The 23941-nt window shown below is 37.9% G+C and overlaps 2 protein-coding genes across 5 annotated transcripts; both read right to left on the bottom strand.

The window, feature by feature from the left end:
- Positions 1–376: 376 nt before the first annotated feature.
- Positions 377–3481, bottom strand: im:7136398 (schwannomin-interacting protein 1). Of its 3 annotated transcripts, none has more exons than XM_027150348.2 (7): positions 3011–3317; positions 2393–2608; positions 2095–2225; positions 1422–1506; positions 1218–1331; positions 974–1088; positions 377–861 (listed from the first exon to the last, which is right to left on the bottom strand). In XM_027150348.2, exons 2-7 carry the CDS (start codon positions 2603–2605, stop codon positions 761–763), a joined length of 759 nt encoding a protein of 252 aa, XP_027006149.1. In that variant the 5' UTR covers positions 2606–2608; positions 3011–3317; the 3' UTR covers positions 377–760. The 3 variants fall into 3 exon arrangements, with proteins under 3 accessions (XP_027006149.1, XP_027006141.1, XP_027006133.1); XM_027150340.2 differs by lacking the exon at positions 3011–3317 and adding an exon at positions 3327–3481 and having other exon boundaries at positions 383–861; positions 974–1091; XM_027150332.2 differs by having other exon boundaries at positions 394–861; positions 974–1091; positions 3011–3314.
- A 1186-nt stretch (positions 3482–4667) lies between these two features.
- LOC113644385 (flavin-containing monooxygenase FMO GS-OX-like 4) lies at positions 4668–8476 on the bottom strand. Of its 2 annotated transcripts, none has more exons than XM_027149187.2 (7): positions 8214–8476; positions 7529–7667; positions 7056–7195; positions 6732–6784; positions 6400–6524; positions 5550–5759; positions 4668–5441 (listed from the first exon to the last, which is right to left on the bottom strand). In XM_027149187.2, exons 1-7 carry the CDS (start codon positions 8426–8428, stop codon positions 5103–5105), a joined length of 1221 nt encoding a protein of 406 aa, XP_027004988.1. In that variant the 5' UTR covers positions 8429–8476; the 3' UTR covers positions 4668–5102. The 2 variants fall into 2 exon arrangements, with proteins under 2 accessions (XP_027004988.1, XP_027004978.2); XM_027149177.2 differs by having other exon boundaries at positions 5550–5864; positions 8214–8473.
- Positions 8477–23941: the final 15465 nt, after the last annotated feature.

Below are 23941 nucleotides of genomic sequence, written 5' to 3' on the forward strand. Positions count from 1 at the left end.
GTAGAAAGTGAATCTTCAGGCGGTTGTAAGTTAGAGCGTATTTTTCTGTGTCGAGTTTTCAAGTGTGTCAAGTTTTCGTTCTTCATTTGTTTTGTTTTTCCAAGTAACAAAATACACAAATAGAATAAATGAACTTAAAGTGCTCAACAAAATAACCAGGTAGGTAGTTAACAGTGAATAATATTATATGGAGCACTGAAAGCATAGTATATGCAAAAATATCCCTGCACAATAATCCTAAAATGTTTTAACAAATGCTGGTAAATTTAGTCAACATTACAAATTTATTGTTATATTACTTGTCAATTTTTAAGAAAAATACTTAAAGCTTGCGTTAGTTTTATTATTTTTTTTTTTTACAATGAGAAGCCAAATTTTCAGTAGATGCTATAATACATTACAAGCATTTAATTTTCCCATTAAGTGGTTAGGGATCACACATACATTTAATAGCAGCTTTCACAGTTTGTATGGATGGTAATACAATATATACTCTTCACACACATACAGTTTCAATAAAATCACAATAAAACTTGTGACTAAAAGAATTACATTCACATAGTAAGCAATATTTGTGTGAGCAAAAAAAAAAGGCAAATCAAGACAAACAGGATCGTATGGCTTTGTTAGTGTAAAGTAGAAAAAACATATTTTTTATAAAATAAATTGCTTCTTTAATATTTGTTTTGTCACCATTCCAAAAAGGCCTGTCATACACTAACCTATTTTATAATATAGGCTAATTATAGCTTGATGTAAGTCATAGTGACGTCATATCCTGTACATCTAGGAGCATAGCATCTTGCGTTGTCCGTAGATTGTCCCTCACCACGAGATGCTTCACTAATTCTGAGCTCAGGTCTGTAAGCATAAATAATTTCACAAAAATGCAGAAATTTGCCAAGTTATCTGATATGTATTTACAAATAAAATGCATATTCAAAACCCATGAAACAAAGTAAAGGATACTAACCCTGAATGTCTTCATGAAGAGAAGTCTTGAGGGCATTTAGCTGAAGCACAGAGCAGGTTTGCAGGTCGCTGTGGCTAAGCTTTCTTCTCCTAAAGCTCTCATCCTTGTGTTTCAGCTGCTGCATCATCAAAACACACCAGAACAATGTAGGAACAAGCACAGTCTAGCACAAAAGAGTGAATGACTCACTGATATGACATCACATTGTATTATATTGTGCATAGCTGGAATGTGTTTAAGGCACCTGTTGCTGCCTCTGTTCAGCCCAAAGCTTATCTCGGAGCTCACTCAGAGCTGCTCTCACTTCCTGTTTCAGGCCGACAGATTGTCGCCCCTGTCCCTGTGACTCATGTGGCTTCTGACCATGAGAAAGCAAAGCAACACCCTATTAACTGCTGTCCTATTTATATTTAATGCAAATACAGATGATCTGTGGAGCTGTGTTCACCTCTTTATAGGATGGTCCTTCAACATCCTCATCACTCTCACTGTCGTTGATAAAACACAGCTGTAGTTTTTTAGGACTATTAAACCTACAAACAGAATATAAGTAATATGTGATGAATACTGTCAAAATTATGGTTCCAAATCATGGAGTACAAAGATCATTATAAAAGTTGATGATAAATTATTTTAATTCTTTATTGATGCTTATATTATTTAAAAGCAGGATTGCCTCAATCCAGTTATTTGTTTTGTGTAGCATTTGAGATTTTGAGAAATAAAATAATGCTAACTTTTAACATGTTTATTTATTTTTTTTAACCAATATTATAAATATTAGAATTATATTTGTATAATATAACTATTTTGCCTTATTTTATTTATGTGTTATTATTTTAAATATCTCAGATTTTTTTGGCCAGATTTTGTAAATATTTTTTAAATATATTTGTCCATTTTAAGCTATTTTTGACACAAAGCAAATATTATTTATTTATTTTATGGAACTGTAATGTTTAGCACATTATATTAAAGTTATTTCAGTCAACCAATTCTGTCATTTTATAAATACATACAGTAGATGTCCCATGAACCATGGTGTCCAACATCACAAGAACATTATGAATTTTGTGAACACCCTGGGTCCATTTTTTTGTGCGGTACCTAAAATGACATACCGAGATGTAATGCATGGAAAACGATTTCCTCCAAGATCACCTGCATCTTCCCACTGCTTTCTGTTAAGTGACTGGTGCTTTACTTGTGTCCAGGGACCTGGCACTGGTTCTTGGTCTGTTAAACCCATGGACTGGAATAAGATCACAAAAAACCCATGAAATTTAAGATCATATATATATATTTTTTTTTACGATAGCTTTTTATCTTCAATAATGTTTCAAATGAACGCTTTAACAAACAGACTAAGACAATTTCTGAGAACAGAGGCTTTAAAAAACATCCAAACGGTTGTCAAACCTCAGCTCTTTTCCTCCTTTCTTCCTCCTGTTTCTCAAGCTCTGCTATTCGCAAACTTAAGTCCTCCCAATGCATAATGGGAAGGTCCTGGTCTTGTGTGTAGGGGTCGTGGCGATGCTGAGGCTGGTTCTGTGCCATAAGGCTGTCACCAGGAAGAGCAGGATCATCAGCATTCTGTTCTTCCTGCCCAGTGCCGTCCACCTCCTCTTCCATATGCTGATCAGTGAGGAAACTTATTTAACACTGAAGCCATTTGTGCTTAAATGAAACTTCGTATATCAGCAATAATCTTCAATACATCTGCATCTTAAATGCAAGCTTTTTATATGAGGGAACATAAACAAATGTAAACAATGAGGGCAAACTTTAAGATTTCACACACAACCTTACAGTGGAACATTATTGAACAGATTGAAACGTGCTAATTTTGCTTATTAATGAATAAAATCTATAAATACATATCAAATAAAAACACTTTGTAAACTTTGTGCGTCAGTGAAAAACTTTTTTTCTTAAATGATCAGCATTCAGTTGGAGAGAGAAAGTCCTGAGGATCATACCATACATGCCTTAGGGGATTTTTCTAAGGGGGCGGATGACATGAAGTCAGTTCCTTACCTCTCTTTATCGCTACGCAGATCTTGACACAAAAACTGGCATTACGGTCCAAAAATCACAGTACGTCGAAAAGGACAAACGCACAGAGTTTAATTAATTGCGTTTATTTGTTAATCATTCCTCCTCTTTCAGGAAACCCCCTCCCCATCTTACATTTCCAGCCGCCCCGCCCGCTCGAGATCCTTCCGTGGCCCTGTTTGTTTTAAGCGAAACTTTATAAGCGTCGGAGAAGTTTTATAGAATGATGTCGGTTTCTTGCCCCCCACAAAACAAACAAATAAACAGACATACAAGTTAAAATCTGCACTCTACGTACCGCACATGAGCTTTAGCTACTTTTGTAAGCTAAAGTGGAATGGGCGGCCGGACTGGGAAGGTTGGAGAGAAACTTAGGTGTCCAATTTCACAATGTTCGGAGATGACGCCTAAAAACAGATGGAAAACCTCAGAAATGTCCCGCGCACTTCACATAGCTGATAAAGACAGTGTTTATTATCTGACTGAACAAATGCTCACTCTCTATTCACACATTATTTTAGTCTAAATATTTGTGGCTTAATAATGCTCAGCTTGAACAGGGGACATTTTTATGAACTGATCCATATGCAGATAAATCTATAATTTATCCTCTGTTACTTACTTGCTAATAATAATAATAATAATAATAATACATTTTTATTATAGAATATAAATATATATAAAATTCTATTAATATATCACATAATATATTATATAATCTAATATAAATATATTTTTGATTATACTTTAATTATGCTGAATTCTGATCTTTCTTACATTTCCTACTTTTCAATCCTCTGACATGATACCTTTCAGAAGCCTTCAAGGTGTTAACTATATGCACATAAAGGGAAAAAAGCTTATATCATATTCTAAACTCTTGTCAAACTGACTTAAATGCATTTTAACAGGACATAATTGACATTTGGGACTAGCTGGAATTTGAATTTACTTCTAGCATTCTTCATGACATTAAGAATCAGACTTTATTATAGAAATCAGACTTCAGTAACGCGATTTGGGGAAAACCTCCAAAGGTGTCATCAGCAATTAAAGTTTTTATTTTGAATTTGCACACTAGATTCAGTAAAAATGGCTTAAGTAATTTTCTACAGTACATTTCCTGCACTAATAACAAAAATAATTTCCAAATTAATACCCGATCCTTTCTAAAATTCAGTATGCAAATATTAAGTAAAAATCACAATAATATTAATATATAATGTAATAATAATACAAAATGCTAATGTTTTATCATTTATTTTTTGTATTAGCACTGTTAAAAATACTTTTTAAAAATTAACACTGTACCATAAGTAAAAATCTCTGCAAACATAATTCTTTGGAAAAACTATCAAAATGATCTATGCTTGTTATCCAATTAGTCTTGAAGATGATTACAATATAAACATATGTAATGATAACTACAAACTCATAAATCATATATATGAGTAATTATTTTAGTCATGACAAAGCATATGTTCCTGACCATTTTTTGATGTCACAGGAATTATGTTACGTCTATCAAGCAGCACCATAGCAAATGCGTGACATAAGTTGGGTTTTACTAATAAAACCAGAAAACAAATTTATTAGTGTCCCATTGTCTGGTGTCCCCATGTACATGAATATTCAAAAAATCGTACTCACTTATGTCAGCAAATCATTTTTTATTTGGGATACTCATGATATCTATTAAAACATTACCTAAAAGTGTGTGTTTGGGTTATGATTTCATTTAATATGGAAATATTCTTCAGGATAAATTTTAAAGACCTAAAATTTAAATTTAAATATAGTGCAACTTTAAAAGTGAAATCTATCCGAAAGAATCAATCATTTCCTAACATTGAGGCCCTAGGCATGTTTATTTTGCCTTGATCAATGAAAGGTGATTAATTCTAAAATTCAAATTGATTGGGAAATAAGTTTACAGCGTAAGGTTAAAAACAGTTCTGCTGAATCAGTTAAGATAAAACGGAGGAAGAATTGATTTGATCGCAAGTGATGGAGTGCTTGGGGTGACTGGTGAGAAGTACATTTGCCTTAATTAACTGCTACTAAACATCACTAACTAAGCATTATCTATTTGTTTATCTGGTGCATTGAGAATCTGCCATTCAGTGGCATTAACCAGTCTGTAGTTGATTTCTCTGTAGGTCTGAGGGTTTGCACGTCGTTGTTTCCCTACTTCCTCATAGAGACTCCGTATGACTGGATTTGGAGGTGGAAACCTTGCTGTTTTTGCCAGACTCTCATAATAATCCCACTGCTCACATTTAGTTTGCATGAGATGTTTCACCTGAACACCCATCTGTATCTTTCTTTGCATCTCTTTCTTTAAATCCTCTTCCATCAACTCACGTGAGGGCAACTGCACAGTGCCGTCAAGAACTGCAAGTGCAAACTGGACCTAAAGGAAGATGAAACAAGGAGACAATAACACAAAAAGCATGAGAACTAGCTGCTTATATCAGTGAAAGCACATGCTGTTTTTAGGTCTTGTTTTTAGGATGCTTACCTGATTATGAAAGTTCAGAAAAGGGCAGATGTTTTTGCCCAAACCTATAAAAAATAGTGAGGGAAAGGCTGGAATCACCAGGCACTTGTAAAGAGGAGCCACTAGGTGGTACTGCACCTCCAGGCCAAGCTGTTTCAGGCAAAGGAATGGGAAGTGGTAATTGTATCCAGTGCAAAGCAGAAGAACTTGAGCTTGGGCCACTGAACCATCCTGGAAGAACAGCGACCCATTATCCAGCACCTTCACTAAAGGAGTTGCCTGCCTGATTTCAGGTGGCAAAGAAAATGTAAGGGATGTCTTATGGCTCAATATTACCTAGAGATGAGATAATGAAACAGTAAAGGAATACGTCAGGCTCTGCTTACCACTGATACAGCTGACGGCCACATACAGCTCGTTTTCAAAAGCAACACTTGTACATAATAAGAGCGTACTGAATGACAATTACATGTAGTCGATTGCATATCCAAACTACAGGCAGGTGACAAAGGAAAAAACAACATGAAGTGTCTTAGTAAGATTTTGGGTGAAAACCAGCTACCAGAACAGCTTTATTTTACCTTGGCATTGATTCTACAGGTATGTGTATTGTACTTGAGGGATGAACAACATTCTTTCAAAAAATAATCCCTCAATAGGTGTTTTGATGATGGCGGTGGGAGTGCAAAAAACAAGACAGTCACCTTTTTTTTTTTATTTACTTTGTCACCCAGCTGTAGATTAGATGCTCCTACACAAAATGTGGGCGATTTTTTTTTTAGATAAACGGAAATAAAATAAGAAAACGGTCCAGTGCATCACATGCCTTTTTCATTTGCAACATTATCACTATTTTAGATGCTTGTTTCACCTTGGCTTTAGCTTGAGCCAGCTCAAAGGAGATGTCAATCCCAGATGGTCCAGCACCCAAGACCACAACAGACTGATGGGCAAAAGGCTCTGGGTAGCGATAAGAGTGGCTGTGCATCACCTTTCCTGAGAAAGGACCAGCAAGGAAAAGGAAGTAAACAGCAGAGAGAGAGAGAGAGAGAGAGAGAGAGAGAGAGAGAGAGAGAGAGAGAGAGAGAGAGAGAGAGAGAGAGAATATGAGCAATCAACAGAGATCAATATGGTAAGAGGGTATGAGCAAAATGGTTTGCACTTTTAGGGTCATGTTTGTTTTGAACTGAACAATTGCTGCACCTTTAAAATGCTCTATTCCCGGAATGGAGGGCAAATGGGGTGCAGAGTAATGACTGTAGAAAAGGAAGGAACACATGAGTCATACCTAGAGGTCTGTTACTCTTTTCTCCTTCTTTCACCTATTCCTTATGAATGGGTTAAAAAAACAGTACTCATTCATATTCTAGCAGCAAGTGTGAAATCAGTTAGAGTTGAACAAAAAAAAACAAAAAAAATAAAATAGAATGATAAAATACATCTTAAGAAAATGGCACCAAGGGTTCAACTTCACACTGAGTACAGGTTGAATTTGTGTGTCTCAAGAGCAGAAATGGCATTCCTCACCCATTGCAGATGAACACAGAGTCGAATATCTGTGTGCTATGTCCTCCGTGCATGCCACGCAAAATTACCTCCCACCTCACGCCCCCCCCTTCATCTGTCTCCATGGAGATGGGTTTCACCTCTTCCACCATAGTGTTGAACTGTCGGGGAGACGGAGACAGGGCCATCACAAGCATTACTTTAGCCTCCAACATGAAAACGTTACTCACTAATACCAAAGGACATTAACAAGCCACTCCCCACTGGCCTATGTGCACCTCTGATTGGCTGCGTTTTCTGCTACTGTCTCTATGGCAATGTTTTCAGCCAGTGGTCAATGAAATTGATACTGTTTGAAAATCTAATGAACATTGCCGCAATTGGCACAGAAAATGAGCCACTCTGGATAATATGTTTAAATACGTTTTATACAGTATTTTAACGTTTGTAAAATATGGTTGGAAATAATGACATGATGATTTTGGTTTCAAAACCTTAATGTGTGGCGTGATATCATGACTCTTGCAATATGACTCTAAATACTGCTGAACATCCAAGTGGGTTAGAAAAGAGGGCAAGTGGAAGTCAAAGGGAAAATCAGGAAACATCATGACCTCTTTAGGCAGGTTGGTTCTGAAAACAGAGAACATGTTGAGCAACAAAAGAGTGCAGCACACCGCAAGAAATATTTACACACGTGAGCCATGAACAATATGGTCCAATTGTAGTAAGCCAACATGAATGAAGTTTTACATTAGACCCTTGGAGGACATGTGAAATGCTGTTGTGATTATTTATTGACATTCTTGATTATTTATTACTATTTGACATTTCAAAATGCCTAGTAGTGACTTTAGGTGTGTTTACGTTATATCTAGATTGTTGTTTTGCTGGTACACCCTGGCACAGCAGCATTGCCTTTATGTAATACATTTGTACCAACTGTGTCAAGTCTCTCTACAATGTGTCAAGTGTCGCTAAATATGGTCTGAACTCCAAACATTTGATGAGTGGTTCTCTCCTATATAGGTTCTATACAGATAGTCAAAAACGAGGTGGCCTATATATAGTAACTGTATAATCCCCCAAAACCTGTAATAACCTGTGTGTAATCTGACCGACTAACACTTCTAAACACTTTCCCAGCTGTCACTGGTGATGGTGATGATGACACCCCACCTGAGGTCTCTGTACATGCTGCTGTGGATCAGCCGGCCATCGTCAGAAGTGCCCACGCGCTCCTCGTAGTTCCACGTGCCTCCCACGCGCACGCTCTGCTCGAACACCACGGGTGGTTCGAACGATTCGGATCGAAACAGGATGTGACGTGCTGCACATAATCCCGCTGCACCTGCTCCAACTACAGCAACACGATGTTTTCCCCTAGGAGTCATCTTCAAATTTGCTCACGGGATAGAGCGACTTAAATGAACAGTACAGCACACCTACGCACGCCCACACACGCCCACACACACGCACGCACGCACGCCCACACACGCACACACACTACACACACACACACGCGCACACACAGACACACTACACACACGCACAAACACACACACGCTACTGCTGAAAATTTCCCTCACTAATACAGACTAATACTTTACTTACTTTTATTTCAAGTATCAATTAATCATCATAACACATTAAGTAATCTATTAATATTACTGGATAGAGATACAGAGACTTGTATAGCTTAGTGTAAGTGCACATTATGGAGCAACAAAATAGTGAAATAATAACTTAAAATTAGTGATACACAGTGAAATTAATCACATCACAGTTTATAAGATATTTTGACAAACTTTTACTAGGAGTTACATACTATTGGAATGAAATATTATTCCAAGCAGTTAGTGTTAAATCTGTCAGATATCGCTATACAGAGACCCTAAATTTATGGGATATATGTTACAATGGCACATTGTACGACACAATCTGGAGTGATATGTAATTTATTAAATCAGCAAAGAAGTCATCAGACTCACTTATTCATTTGAACCTTTATTTTTCGTCTTTATTTGAAAAATATGTGTTTGCAGAAGGTCTACAGAGGGCAAAAAAGCTAAGGAGGTCTGGTTCAACGTAGTGATTGATGTAACTTATCCAAGTGCACTGTAGCAGTGCTGATCAGCTAAAACCCTGCAACATGTCAGCCTTCAGCTACAATCTAACACATTAAACTGTTGTTTTGTTCCTGTGGACGTACATGCAGTTCAAGTGTCAAATGAGTTTGCTGTTTGATTTGAACAAGTATGACAATGTGTGAGTAATATTAAGCTTGGTGTTTTTTGTTGTTGGAGGTGAGATCCTTTACATGGCATGGCTTTACACAAGAGAGGTCCGATGAGACAGGCGTTTTTTTACTTCACCGAAGAAGTGTATTTACTGTGTGCACCCGCAAGTTAATTTGTGACGTTCCAGGACTGGATAGACTGAGAAAGCTGGATGAGTCACATTCGAGGCATGAGTCATTTAATTTTATTTATTTATTTACAAAAGTCTGCAGGACTGCTACATTACAGAATACTTTTAAACTATTAATACTCAAGTGGCCAGTAGATTTATGCTGTACCTCAGTTTCTTCCCTATTTACTGTTTGAGGTATTATTAAGTGCAGTGTTTGAAATAGGTTATGCTCATATCCAATAGAGGATTTATATTCCATCTGTAGTTTACTATATTAATAATATAAATCCAGTGTACAACTGACACACGTGACATCCACACCAAGTACCACAATATTTTAGGTTTTTGTCTTTTTCTTTTTTCCTGCTTGTTATTTAATTGTCAGGACAGATACTGGAACCAGCACTACTGTGTATCCATTTGTTGTATTTAAAACTGAACATAACCGTTCAAAGTAAGTTTTGATTCATTCTGAGATTAGCAACTTATGACAGGTGCATTTCCAGGGTGATAACTAGTGATTGCTAAATTTAGTGCAATGTTAACCTCACAGATGCCCTATTTAGTGTTTTTTACACAACAGCCTATATAATAAATAGTGGACAAGTGAGAAATTGAGTCATTTCATACACAGCTCTAGTGGGCTTTTTTCATGAGCATGGGCCATTCTTACAATAAAATCAGTGCCCATTTTGATAAAATAAAATCAGTACTAACAAGAAAAAAAATAATAAAGATCTTAATAGTAAAGATTATTATAACTCAGGCCCTAATTCTCTCTTGCTATAAGGGATTAATACAAGTGTCTTATCTGGACAGAAGAGGAGCGAGATGAGTTTCTTTTTGCATATGCACTCGAGGCAAAGGATCAACTGAAACCCATCCTGTTTACTCTAAAGTTCCCTTGAGGGTCCTAAAATTTTGGATGTGCCATCATTCAGGAATGCACTCTTAGAAAAAGATTTCTTCAAGGTTCCTTCAAGCTAACAAAAATTTGAGTAAGGTGGTAAATTCGAGTCAGATTAGCAATGTGAGGAAGAAGGACAGTTGTTTGACCATGTTGTCATTGGATTTCCCACGAGTGAAGACAGTGAGGTCAGAAAGTCATCTAGAGAGATCACAAGATCTTATCATGGAGATACAGCTGCAGAGATGTACAGCATCTTAGTTTTGCTGGGATTTTCAGTTAATGAGTTGCCATCTATGACAAGATATCAGCCAGAATTGCTAAGATGTGTGTTTGGGAGGAAAGGAGAGGATCAGTTGAGTATCAGAAGCATAGCAATGGTATGAAAACCGATATGAGTATTTGACTTCACCAACAGAGTGTGCACAGATGGAAAATAGAAAAAGACACACCACTAAGCCTTGTGGGACACCCGTAGAGAGTCTTCACATGACCGTACAAACCATTGCTAAGCTCTATGCTCTATAGAGCCATGAATGCCAAAAGAGCAGAAGTGAAAGATAAGATCTTTGCATATATTATTACAGGTCTGCTTATTTAAACATAGACAGTTGACCTATAAACACTATTAAAAGTAGTTTGACTTATGTGATTTTGACATTTCATCAGAATGCATAAATGAGCCTAATTTTAATGAAATTATTGAAAATGGTACAATTTGGGTAATCATTTGAATAATTATCAAAAGAGAAGAATTACAGACAAGTATATTTGTATGTATATGCGATTTGGCACAATGATATTCAGTAATATCCAAAACCATGGAAAAAGGAGAAAAACAGCAATAACACCATTTTATCTTGTGCAGTTTCCCCCCAAACAGTGGCTTTTAATGTGTTTAACATAAGACAGATGGACACTGTGTATTTTTGTTATACTAACCAAACAGCACATCCTTTCTTGGCAGTTTTCCTTTAGTCATAAACTCTTTTCCTTGCTGAATGTGTCACACTTTAATGACCAAATGTGCTTCCTGACACAGTACAAAGCAGAAAGCAACAATTTGTACCCTCTCCAAGTTACTTATGGTGTCAGTGTGGGATCGTTATGGCACACATTAGCCCCTGGATATGGGTAAAGAACTTTAGGTAATGTTCACATAAAACATCAGTATGAATAAAAACATGGTCTGAGTTACTTTGCATGTTACAATCATGTCAACATGGACCAGAGTCTCAAAGGAAGGTTTCCAACATCTTGCGGATCCATGCCAATAAGAATTGAGTCTGTGTCTCTCTCTCTCTCTCTCTCTCTCTCTCTCTCTCTCTCTCTCTCTCTCTCTCTCTCTCTCTCTCTCTCTCTCTCTCTCTCTGTGTGTGTGTGTGTGTGTGTGTGTGTGTGTGTGTGTGTGTGTGTGTGTGTGTGTGTGTGTGTGTGTTTGTGTGTGTGTGTGTAATGGAGATAACCTCTATTGTCCTTCCTTCCTGTGTCCACACCTCTCAGCCTCTGTGGTCTCTTATGGAGCTACCCAGGGTATCTGTATCAAAATCCTTCAAATAACAAGCAATTTATTTTCTTAGGTTTTTAAGAAAGGCTTCAGCAAAACATAAAAGTAAAATAAAAATATTCATATTCATATATATATATATATATATACATATTATATATATATATATATATATATATATATATATATATATATATATATATATATATATATATACATATTATAATATCTATTATAAATCATATTTGCTTTAGGCTTATGTAAAATATGGTATTTAAAAGCTTAATTCTAATTCTGATTGCACTTCATTTTGTCCTCTAATCAAACTCTTTCTGTACATACAAATGAACAACAAATTCACATTTTAAATGTGTATATAACTTTCCTTCAGAGTCAATAAAGTTTACTGGATTGATGTATACCAAGGGACTTGTATAGCCTAGTGTAAGTGCACGTTATAGAACATTATACAAAAATAGTGGAATAGTAGCCTAAAATTAGTGATACATAGCGATACTTATGTATCACAGTATAAAAAAATTTTGACAGTTTTTTATTAAGGGTTACATAGTCATTTCATACAACTGGAATGAAATAGTATTAAAGATATCTGGCATAAATGCTGAGATATGTGTGTGGGAGAAAAGGAAATGATCAGCAACAGCAGCATAGCAGTGGTATGAAATCCCATGTATGTATATGACTTCACCAATGGAGTGTGCATAGGTGAAAAACAGAAGAAGACTCATCAGTAAACCTTGTGGGAAACCTGTGAAGAGTCTTCATGGGGCAACTGTGGATTTCATCCATGTCACTTGATATGACTGTCCATATCGGTAAGGTACAAACCATTGCTATGCTCTAAGAAGGATGATGAATGTTGATAGTTGTCTTAGAGTGGTGAAGCTTCTCGGGAATGGACAAAAGAGCAGAAGTGAAAGATAAGATAATTGCATATATTTTTCTGCTTATTTAAACATAGGCAGTTGACCTAGAAACACTATTAAAATCAGCTCGAGTTATGTGATTTTGACAATTCATCAGAATACAGCAAATGAGGCCAATTTTAATGAAATGTATAGACTCTGGAGCAAGTTGGGTAATCATTTGAATAAACATTAAAAGAGAAGAATTACAGCCAAGTATATTTGTATGTATTTGCAGTTTTGCTAAATGATCTTCAGTGAGGGCCCACAACCATGGGAGAAGGAGAAAAAACTTAAATAACACCATTTTATCTTGTGCAATTACTCCCCAAACAGTGGCTTTTAATGTTGGTAACATAAGACAGATGAATACTTTGTGTATTTTAGTTATTTGAACCCACCTTGTTGGTGGAGATGGTGTAATGGTGCGGGGAATAGTTTCTTTGCATACTTTGGGCTTGTTAATACCACTTAATCGTGTCTTGAATGCTACACCCTATTTGAGTATAGTTGCTGACCATGTGCATCCCTTCATGGCTACAAATTCACATCTTCTAATGGCTATTTCCAACATGACAGTAAGTTTAGTGTTTGCCAGTGGCTTTCCCAGTTTCTGGATTTGAATCCAGTTCAACAGTTTTAGGATGTGGTAGAACAGAAGATTCACATATTGAAAGAAAAATATCTGCAGGGATTATGTGATGCAATCATGTGTGTTTGTGTGTGTGTAATGGAGATAACCTCTATTGTCCTTCCTTACTGTGTCCACACCTCACAGCTCCCAAATGTGGCCTCTTGTGGAGCTACCCAGTGTCTCTGTATCAAAATCCTTAAAATAAAAAGCAATTTATTTTCTTAGGTTTTTAAGAAAGGCTTCTGCAAACTTGTAGGTAAAATAAAATCTCATCCTAAAAAGATGCTCTTATCTATATGTCAATTGTAAATCATATTCACTTTTAGCTTACAGTATGTAAACCCTGGTATTTAAAAGCTTAATTAAAATTCTAATGCCACGTCATTGATCTTTGTCCTCTCAGTAAATTGTTTCTGTATATCCAAATGTACAACAAATTCACATTTTAAAAGTGTATATTTGGCAGGTTTCTAATTAAAAAATATGTCCCAGTTGTTGAGATCACACCAGTCTTCATCATTGTGTCTACACCGCTCTAATTTGCTCATAGGTCATTATAGCGTATGGTGTTTTTAATAGCTTTGGACATTGTAATAAATCAGTTGAATGAAGACCTCATTACTAGCATCACTCCTTTTTATGGTTTGATAGGTAGCAGTAAAAATGATCTAACAGCTCTCTAGATAATATTCTGTGATTAGGTGGGATTAGAAAGACAGAAAAAACAGGATTAACTAAGATTTATCTGAAGCACCTATGACAATTTTTGCTTAACCAGATTAACCCTGAAAAAAAAAAGAACCATTTGCCTTACCCCCACATCAGTCATGCTGCCTTAAGTGCCCAGTCATGTATACTGTTTACAAAACTGCACAGGGCTTGGAGTCAGCAGTAAGACATTTTTTCTCTCAATGAAAGCAGACGCCTGTATTTGTTACGTGATACAGAAGATACTGAAAATGATGCATGTCACAGAAGTATAGAAATCAAACCACAGATTTCATTTTACTATGCCACAGCTTTTTTTCTACAGTACTGTATATTGACTTGTGTGTCTAAAATAACAATGAAAAGAGACAATATGGTTTTATTAAAATGCCGGTATTTCTCAAATGGATTATAATGAAAAGCCTCTTTATGTGGAAATATGGAGTTACTCGAACAAGAGGTTGCAAAAGCTACTTGATGGCAACATCCAGTTGCCGCTGCTATCTGACGGGTTAATGCACTGTGACAGTCTTTGTGCTGAGCTGCAGGCAGTGGAATAGGGGGAGTAGGAGGGGTCCATAATAACAAGACAAATAAGAGGAAAATTGTTTTTAGCTGCACCGTATTTGCCAAGGGGAGATAAGAGGAGATGTCAGCTTCTGGAAAACGTGGATAAACTCTTTGTGGGGGTTCAGATTTTGCATAGTGGGGGAGGAATGGCAAGGGGGGTGTTTCTGAGACAGTGAAAGGTGCCATTCCTTTGTCTCTGAAAATAGAAAGACATGCATCCCACAGCTAGTGGGAAAAGTGATACACAGTGATGTTGCAGTCTCGTAGCAATGTGGTGATGTTGTATGACGTGGGGACTCTGCCAGTGGGGTGTGTGAGTGTATATGTCTGTGAGATGGTGTGCGAATGAGAAAGGAATTGTAAATACATCAGAAAGGACATGCAGTGAAAAACGAAACAGATGAAAGTGACCAAGATCAATGATGGTGTGGCAGAAATGGAAAAAGATTGGGATAGGGCAAGCAAAAGAAACATATTTTTGTGACTAGAGAGAAAATTGAGTAGAAAGGCGAAAGACAGAGTGAGAAGGAGGGGTGAAGAGGGAGAAATTGAAAGCGTGCCAGAGTGATTCAAACCTCCCCTCCCCAAATACAACCCCACCCCCACCCCCTCTCCCCCCAACCCTTTTTGTATTTTACATTCAGTGCAGGTCGCTTCCTGGCACTTCACGGTTTCGACCCAGGCGTATGACGCATCACTCCCAGATGAAGGGTACCTGCTGCTGCCGAGGCTGATAATGATGATAGTTATGATGATAACAATAATAACCAACTTCCCATGTTGCTTCTGCGTGGCCTGTCGCTTACGTGGCAGGACTATCAGCTGCATTTACACGCTATGTGGAGATACAATGGTAGCCTTGGGAGTGTGTGTAGAACAAATGAACAGTGTACTCTATATGTGTGTATATGTGTTTTCACCTATGTGGCAATACAATTATTTTATAGTCCCTCCTGGACAGTTTCTTGTCATTTTTGACAACTTAACTAATTGGAAGTCTTCCTCTCACAATCCTCGTATGATCCAGAGAAGCATGACTCCTCTTATAGTGTAGATGTAGGCAAATTTCTATTCTGGACCAAAATGATGGGGTATATATACAGGCTATGGGGGAACATTTTGGACTTTGTTGGCATTGTTTGTTTCTCTGTCGTCAAGGATCAATACAAAGTTCTTCTAAGTCACCACCTTTACCCTGTGATGAAACATTTCTATCCTGATGGGAGTGTATGTAGATTAGGACCCCAATGGGAGATTATAAAACCCCAGTGAGACAATGTTTTGGAAGAATGGTTTTCATCCCTCCAGTACAGCTCTAGAACCAATACCAAGGCACATTAGAGCTGTTCTGGCATACTTAATGTTGTCTTTTTTCCTTTAATCTGTTCCCAACTGTAGCTTCCAGAACTAAATAGATAAACACACAAATTCTTCATTACACTTCTCCAAATCTTGTGTTTCTTACTCTGATATTTATTTCATGCCTTAAACCAGTTTTGATAATAGAGCTTCCGTGACTCATTCACCATGCACAGTAATGCTTGTACTATTGCTCTGTACTATTGTTTTTCCTTTAATGAATTAAAACTGTCTCATGACATTTTTCATTGTCTTTAGGTACAAAATGTTTAAACGTCTGGGACAATAGTAGGAATAAAACTTACTCAAAGTTCCATAATTGAAGAATTAAACCTGACACTGCTGTTTTTGTGTGTGATGCCACAAGTAGCTGTGAAGGAGCTGAAATATGAAAGGGGGTTTCACGACAGTGGATTAATACATTACCTTTAAACTCGGAAAAGTGCAGTACTACATGCTTTAAAATGCAATGATATGAAATGCAATGGGATGAAATTGAACTTGGTTCTCATGTCTCATATAACCAGAAGATATCAATTAAAGGCATTTAATTAATAGATGGTATAGCATTGTACTAAAAAATCAAGTTGGTTGTAATGGATTGGTGAAACAAACATTGATTTGGAGGGTATATTTGAAAATGTATTCAGGTTATATACAGTATAAATTAGATATCACATTGACGATGAAATAAAGACTCGAAACTAATAACATCCTCTGCTATCAGAAATGCAATGTCTTCTTTATGGGGAAAATAATATACTGAATATACTGCATGATAGATGGGAGTCTAAGAGAGTAAAATGTGCTCATCATATTTTGACTCTGATTTATAACCCCCAAGCATCAACCCACACACACACACACACACACACACACACACACACACACACACACACACACACACACACACACACACACACACACACACACACACACACACACACACACATACACACACACATGCACACATGCACACACACACCAGAGCTTTTTAGGCACTTCAGAATGTTTCTTTACATCATCACCAGCTGCTGTGTAGAGTCCTCCATCACCCTCCTGGTGTATAGTAATTAAAAGCTACATTGTATGAGCAAAATGCTTTTAATTGTTAAAAAGTGGGGGTTTTGGTGTGCAAATTTGCCTTTGCGCAATAGAGACTTAATTACTGCCTTCAAGTGAAGAAACAGATTGAGTGCTATTAGGTGTATGGCGGTCGGCACAGCAGCCATTAGCAATGAGCTAAATTGGGCTTATTTCCATTCAGGGACATGGGGCAGGTGGATAAAGAAAGAAAGCAAAGACAGAAAGGGATATAAGCAATGAATAACACTAGAGCAGCGAGATTAAGCACATGAAGTAAATACATGAGTGAAATGTTTAGTTAACAAAAGATTGCCATCATTATTACTATGTTTGACTTTTAGCATATCTACTGAGCCACACGGCACCCTCTCTGTCTGATGATAAACATCACAGTGGGCCTTTTTAATTTATCTACCATGGTTTTAAAAAGGATTAGTTCAGTCATCCCGTCACTGTGTTTCAAATATTTGCGCAGCTCCCATACATAAACATTTACAAGGTTATAAAGCAATATTTAGGCAGAAACACTAAATATAAGATTCCCATTCATGAGCCGGGATGTTTTTGAGATGTTGTGTTTCTTACAGACAATGAAGTCCACATCTATAAGCTCAGGAGGATAGAACACAGCTCAAATGAAGCACTGTTTTCATTGTTCAGATAAACACTAGAGTTCGTTGTAATGTGGACACAGATTAAGCCCAGGCTTAAATTGAAAAAAGGATTTGAAGCAGGAAAATCCCCTTTCGATGGTTTAATGTAGCCAGAAACTAGGCTTTATCTCTATTCTAATTATGGTCTCTGGCATTGTGTTGCTTGAAGACTGCAAATGTAGATTGGACAAGAGTAATCCATGCTGAGGCAATGAGCAGAGATGATAGTCTACCAGCCTGCAGCTGCCTCACGCCACACATTAGCCATTCATTGTAAGGAGAAAGGGCAGAATAAGACCATTTGAGCTTATTACAATAATAGAGGTAGTTTTGTGTGAAGACAAGGATTTGTTAGATCGGTGTGTAGGTGCGTGCTCGTTTATGCCGACCGAATTTAATTCATGTGACGATTCGTTTGTATGTTGTTTGTTTTGATTGTGTTGTTGTTGTTTGATTTCCCTTTGCTGTCCTTTGCTAGCAGGAGATGGGCTACTGTATAGGACAAATGGTACAACTGAATTCTTTATTGTTACCATTTTATTATGATTATTCTGTTTTTTTAACAATGTCTTTGTTAACTCCAGCATGTTTTATGTTTTTGTATAGATAGATAGATAGATAGATAGATAGATAGATAGATAGATAGATAGATAGATAGATAGATAGATAGATAGATAGATAGATAGATACTGGGCTTACTGCTGGAGTCAGTTTTTCATGTTTTTCATTATGTCAATAGAGGGTCCCCACAAATATAGTGAGACCAGTTAGTGTGTGTGTGTGTGTGTGTGTGTGTGTGTGTGTGTGTGTGTGTGTGTGTGTGTGTGTGTGTGTGTGTGTGTGTGTGTATTTCATAATGGCAGATTTGTGCTTACATTTGTACAGGTGTGTGTGTGTGAGGCTGAGTGTGTGAGAGAGTGATAATGTTGTAAATTCTTCTGAGGTTTTTCTGACACTCATCCCTTTTCATCCTTTGAACACTGTAACCTCAACGTTTTGCTGCCTTTTATCAAAGTGCCTTGGGCAGATGAAAAGGGATGGACATTGTCTATTTGTGTGTGTGTGTGTGTGTGTGTGTGTGTGTGTGTGTGTGTGTGTGTGTGTGTGTGTGTGTGTGTGTGTGTGTGTGTGTGTGTGTGTGTGTTTGCCTGGGCAAGAGTACAAGAAAGAAGGAAATAAATGAAAAGCAGAAAATAAATGTACATGAGTAAGAAATGTAATAGAACCGCAGTGTAGCCAGATGAAAACTCCAACTTCTGCAAAAACAGCTCTTGTGATGCAAAGCCTTTAAGAAATCCATTTGTCTTTATGTAAGCAATACATATAGTCTGTCTCTCTCCCTCTCTACACTGTATTTCTCTTCATGCTTCCCTGCTTCCTCTTCATTTATCTGCCCCTAAATACAGAAAGAGAAGCATTCCAATAAACTTTATTAATATTGAAAAGCAGGCTTTCTCTCTCTACCACTGAACCTTTCACAGTGTCCATTTGCAAGATAAAAAAAACACACATTGTGTTGATGTCAGAGGGGACCATAGACCCTGTGTGTTTTGTAGTAAGTGGGCACATAGCAGCAGAGCAGCAGCACAAATCATATTTATTGCAAGTGCCACCTTTTCCCTTCTGCCCTCCCTGTCATTTAACATCACTTTCCTATCAATCATTGCTTTTACGCGCCTAATTCTCTTTTTGTCTCCAACTTGCTCCCCCTTTGCACTTTCATCATTTATCACCTGCTCATATCCATCCATCTCTCAGCATGCACCTCCATTCTTCTGTTGCCATTACTCTTCCTTTATCAGACTGTTTGTTGGATTTGACCATTCATCATATCATCTCATGCCTCATTATTATTGCTATTATGAGCAGCCAGCAAAACAGACGCTATTTACAGTGACAGCCCCTTTGCAGTGTGGTGGGATGGTCAAAACAAATGGTGAGGCCGCTCATGAATTCTGAAATGAGCACATTCTATAAAAAAATACAATCCGCAAGCATATCAGGTTATCTGCCAAGCTGGACAGTAAAGCTCTACAGCACAGCAGGAGGAGTATTATATGTAATAGGCTTTATTATTCACTCCCTTGACTTTAGGTGGTCTATCTCAAATAATTCCAAAAGGCGAGAAAATGCAGTGTCTCTCCTGCAGCTGAGGCTGATCACTGAAGCGTTTCAAAGCCATTTGATTGAAAATGAGTGCAGCTCGAGCGTGAAAATGGCAAGCTGTTTGTGATGTCACATAAGGCCTGACTCATACAGTACTGTTGTATTTCTGCTTTACTCAAAAGCGCATAGCCACTGCAGATGTTTGTATCGCAGCTCATTTTAACACTTACAAAAATCTATACAATAGCCGACTGCAGGTATGTGAGTGTCTGATACTTGTCATCAGACATAATGTCATGATTGATGCAGACGGGATTTGGCTCTAATGTGAGCAGTCTCAAAGAAAGAATAAGCCTTGTTAAGGCTTTTCTAATAATTTTTTTTTTATGTTTAGAATCCACAGCATGTCCAATTTGACAGCCATGGCAGAAGCAGCCATGTTGGAGCTGAAACGAGATGGCGGCGTGCTCTGTTTTACTCTTGTGCTTTTTTTGAGAGCTCGCAACTGCATTGGCTAATCATTGGAGCTGAATGCAGCCACGGAATGCTTTCCTAGGAATGCTGTTGTTTGACTAAATTGCTCTCGTCTTTGTGTGGAGGAAAGCGGATCAGAGCCTGCGGCTCACGAAGGGCGGCTGATTGCAGCTATTGTCTGCCGAGTATGGCTTGCGGCACTCATAGGCAAACTGCTGCTCAAGGGGACTGGTGCAGGGAGAACAACAGGAACAGAAATATAGATGGTGCGAGCAAAGAAATGGTTAAATTCATAGCTTGCGGTCTAAAACTGTTTCCACCCTCTAGGGGTTCTCACATTCACTGTTTAATGAATGATATGTACTACTCTGTCTGTGGCATAGTATGTTGTGAATGGTGTAGTTTAACACAGGAGCACTCAACATATGACCTGCATTCACACCACTCTGCCCCTAATGACATTCACTTCTAGCCAGCGTGCCCTGTCAACTCAATGGAAAGCTTTGTTAAAGACCTGTTTTTCTTCTAATTCTTCTTTTTTTTAACTTGAAAAACTGATAAAATGCTGCAATCCCTCTAGTAGGCTACAACCTTAGTGTTTTGATATCTGAAATATTCCAGTGGGAATTGCTCAACACTTTTTGCATAATTACATTTGGCGTGAATAAGAAAAAAATATTCTGCTTTCAGATCTACAAAAAAACGCATTGGGAATCTCCATGTTTACAGACGTGAGATTGTTTAGTCTTTTTATATACATTATCATGTTTTGGCATTAGTAAGAGAAAGAGAGAGAGATAAAGAGAAGGAAAGAGAGAGATTTGTGCGTGTGTGTACACTGTATATAAATTGGCAGGTTGTAATTAAATGTGCAGACCTCTCCACTATCTCCTCCTCCAGCCGTGCGCCAGTGACGCACACGCCGGCTGCAGAGAAGTGAGTCATCCAGCCCCGAGGATCACCACCCCTCCCTCTGTCTCTCCATCTTCCCCACCCGTCTCCCCTTTACCTTTCTCCCTCCATTCACTCCAAAACATGTGCTCTATGTCTCCAGTCTGCTTGCTTTACCCCCCTTCTTTCTCCAAACACATTATACTGCATGGCAAATTTCCTACCCATTTTAAGCATTCCACGAGATCCCTCTGTCTATTTCCTTCACATTCTTACAACTTGTTCTACCAATACTTCACTCTAGTATATTTCTCTTTTTCCTCTCCTTCGTTTCCTCCCTTTAAAGATAAACTGCTGTCTTGCTCTCCATTTTAGCCTAAAGCATTTTCACATCCAGAACAAAAAGTCAGAGGCGGCAAGGATGATGCGGCAGCTTATCTCTTCTGAACTATACACAAAAGTGACGAAGCAGATGACTTTTCACGCTTCGGCTCTCGCCCTGCTGCCAGAAACCGTGAGTAGTGATCGATGGCTCTAAGTTATAGAAACTGCTAAACAAAAGGATGAAAAGAATCGATGCATTATGTGGCAACGAACCAAAGTCATGGAAAGACAACCACGGCTGGCCACAATTGCCAAACAGAGGACTGAGTCATTATCTGACTCATAATTAATTATTACCTTGGGCTTTGGACAAAGGCTCAACCTGCCAAAGGATGACAGTGACAAGGAAAAACAAATGAAGCATGGAGTAGAGACAACATAAAAAGGTGTAGTGTTGATTCACTGAGTAGACCTGGCCAATCTTATCAGTGTGCTGCAGTTGTAAAGGCAGCACTGTGAAGTGGCCCACTCTTCACTCCAGCTTTTAATCATGCTGGTTCACTCTCACTGAGGCCATACATACCTCTGTGGTCATTTAGAGCGTGAGTGGGAAGAAAACATTAAATTCATGACTCATGTAATTGTGTGCACTTGCTGGATCCATTTTTTTTCCCTAAAAAGAAAAGTTCATCCCCTGCAAAAAGAAGCAATTTAACGCCTAACTTTGCACGCTTATCCAATTAGCTTCATCCAGCATATGATGTGTGCAAGGGAAATTCAGATGTTTGTAAGCATCTTCACAGCCACAGAATGTGATTTAATGGAGGGTATATGCATTGTGAAATGGAATCAGTACCTGCTAAAATAAAAATGTTTTCGGATGAAAAGCAGGGCATAAAATTCGGGGTGGGGTTTAGCTCCGTAAGCGTATGAAGGAGAGTATAGGTATTGAAATCCAGAGTCTCTTGTGCCTGTGCTCTGAGTCATGCAGTTGTCAGTGGAGCTGAAGCACTGCGGTGGGATGGTAAAGTCATAGCGAGTGCACTCCAGTCACAAAACTCTGCTTCTCAGCGATCGTCAGAATCCATTCACCTCAGCAATCCTCTTGCTCACGTTACCAGATCTTTAAAGCTCAAGAACAGAACTGAACTGAAGAGTTTTTGGTTCAGCAACAAATGAGGCTTTTATAAGCATTGTATAGAACTGCAGCAACTAAAGCTTTTGCTATGATCTTAATATAAACTACTACATAACAAACTGTAGTGTTAGGGCTTTAATATCTGATGCCATAAGAATATAAGTATAATAACAAAAAGTGTAAACACCCATAACGCAGATTTTAAATGGACATATACAGTACAGAAACCTGAACCAAAAAGCATGGCTGTGTAAAATATGTTCTGATACATTGAGCATAATCTAATTAACTGGACTTTATTGTCATTTCTCGCATCTAAGTCTGATGTAATGTTGAAAGCAATACATGGTTCCCCAGAATCACAGTGCTACACTTCACATGAAATATTGACAGTCGGGAGGATATATAAACACAGCAATAGTGTTAAGTCCATAAATACAATAAACTATAAACTACACAATAAACACTACAGTGGAAACTAAACCCTACACAACAGAATTTATTGCGCAGTAATATTTTGATAAGGTGACACTTCTGTTAATAGTCGTAAGCAGCAGTATGAACATGATTTTGTAGAGCAGTGGGTAGGGAAGGGTAGCAGAGTGAAATAAAATTAAATGGCCATCAGGCAGATATGTTTAAGGGTCTAATGGACTGTGAAAAGTAACTGTTCATGAAACAGAAACACTTGGTCTGGATTCTCCATTCTTCTGTGTCAGGAAAACCCAGTGGTAGACTGTGCCAGACAGAGATGCCATCTTGTTGATGCTGAGATGTGTACTGTATCTTGGCTCTCTTCAGTCTTCTTAAGAATTGGCATAGCTGATGTAACTTCTTCACTAATTATAAGGTGTTAAGGGACCATGAGCAGTTGTTGGTAATGTGCACTCCCAGGAATTTAAGTTGCTCACTGTTTTTATTGTCACATCACCAATGTGTAGAGGGTGTGAGCTACGAATGTCCTGTCTGTAGGCAGTTTCATTGTTGTTGCTGATGAACCCCACAATAGTGGCATCGTCAGCAAACTTAATGATATGTTTGTTGAGATGTTTGGCTAAACAGTTGAGTGGGTGAGTGTTGTGTACAATTTAAGACTCAGTACACAACCCAGGGGGTTCCAGTTCTCTGGATCCTGACTGTCTGTGGCCAGTTACTCAGAAAGTCCAGAATTCAGCAAGTACTAATGATATACAATGGATATACAAAGTGTAC

This window comes from Tachysurus fulvidraco, chromosome 20 (assembly GCF_022655615.1).
Source record: "Tachysurus fulvidraco isolate hzauxx_2018 chromosome 20, HZAU_PFXX_2.0, whole genome shotgun sequence".
Lineage (NCBI taxonomy): Eukaryota > Metazoa > Chordata > Actinopteri > Siluriformes > Bagridae > Tachysurus > Tachysurus fulvidraco.

Coding starts and splice junctions, on each gene's coding strand:
- im:7136398 (XM_027150340.2), bottom strand. CDS start 2,605: ATGGAAGAGGAGGTGGACGGCACTGGGCAGGAAGAACAGAATGCTGAT. Junction 1,507..2,094: donor TTTCCATGCATTACATCTCG/GTATGTCATTTT, acceptor TTCTGTTTGTAG/GTTTAATAGTCCTAAAAAAC. Junction 1,332..1,421: donor AAGGACCATCCTATAAAGAG/GTGAACACAGCT, acceptor TCTCATGGTCAG/AAGCCACATGAGTCACAGGG.
- LOC113644385 (XM_027149177.2), bottom strand. CDS start 8,428: ATGACTCCTAGGGGAAAACATCGTGTTGCTGTAGTTGGAGCAGGTGCA. Junction 6,785..7,055: donor TCTGTGTTCATCTGCAATGG/GTGAGGAATGCC, acceptor CCTTTTCTACAG/TCATTACTCTGCACCCCATT. Junction 5,865..6,399: donor TGGCTCAAGCTAAAGCCAAG/GTGAAACAAGCA, acceptor TCTCATCTCTAG/GTAATATTGAGCCATAAGAC.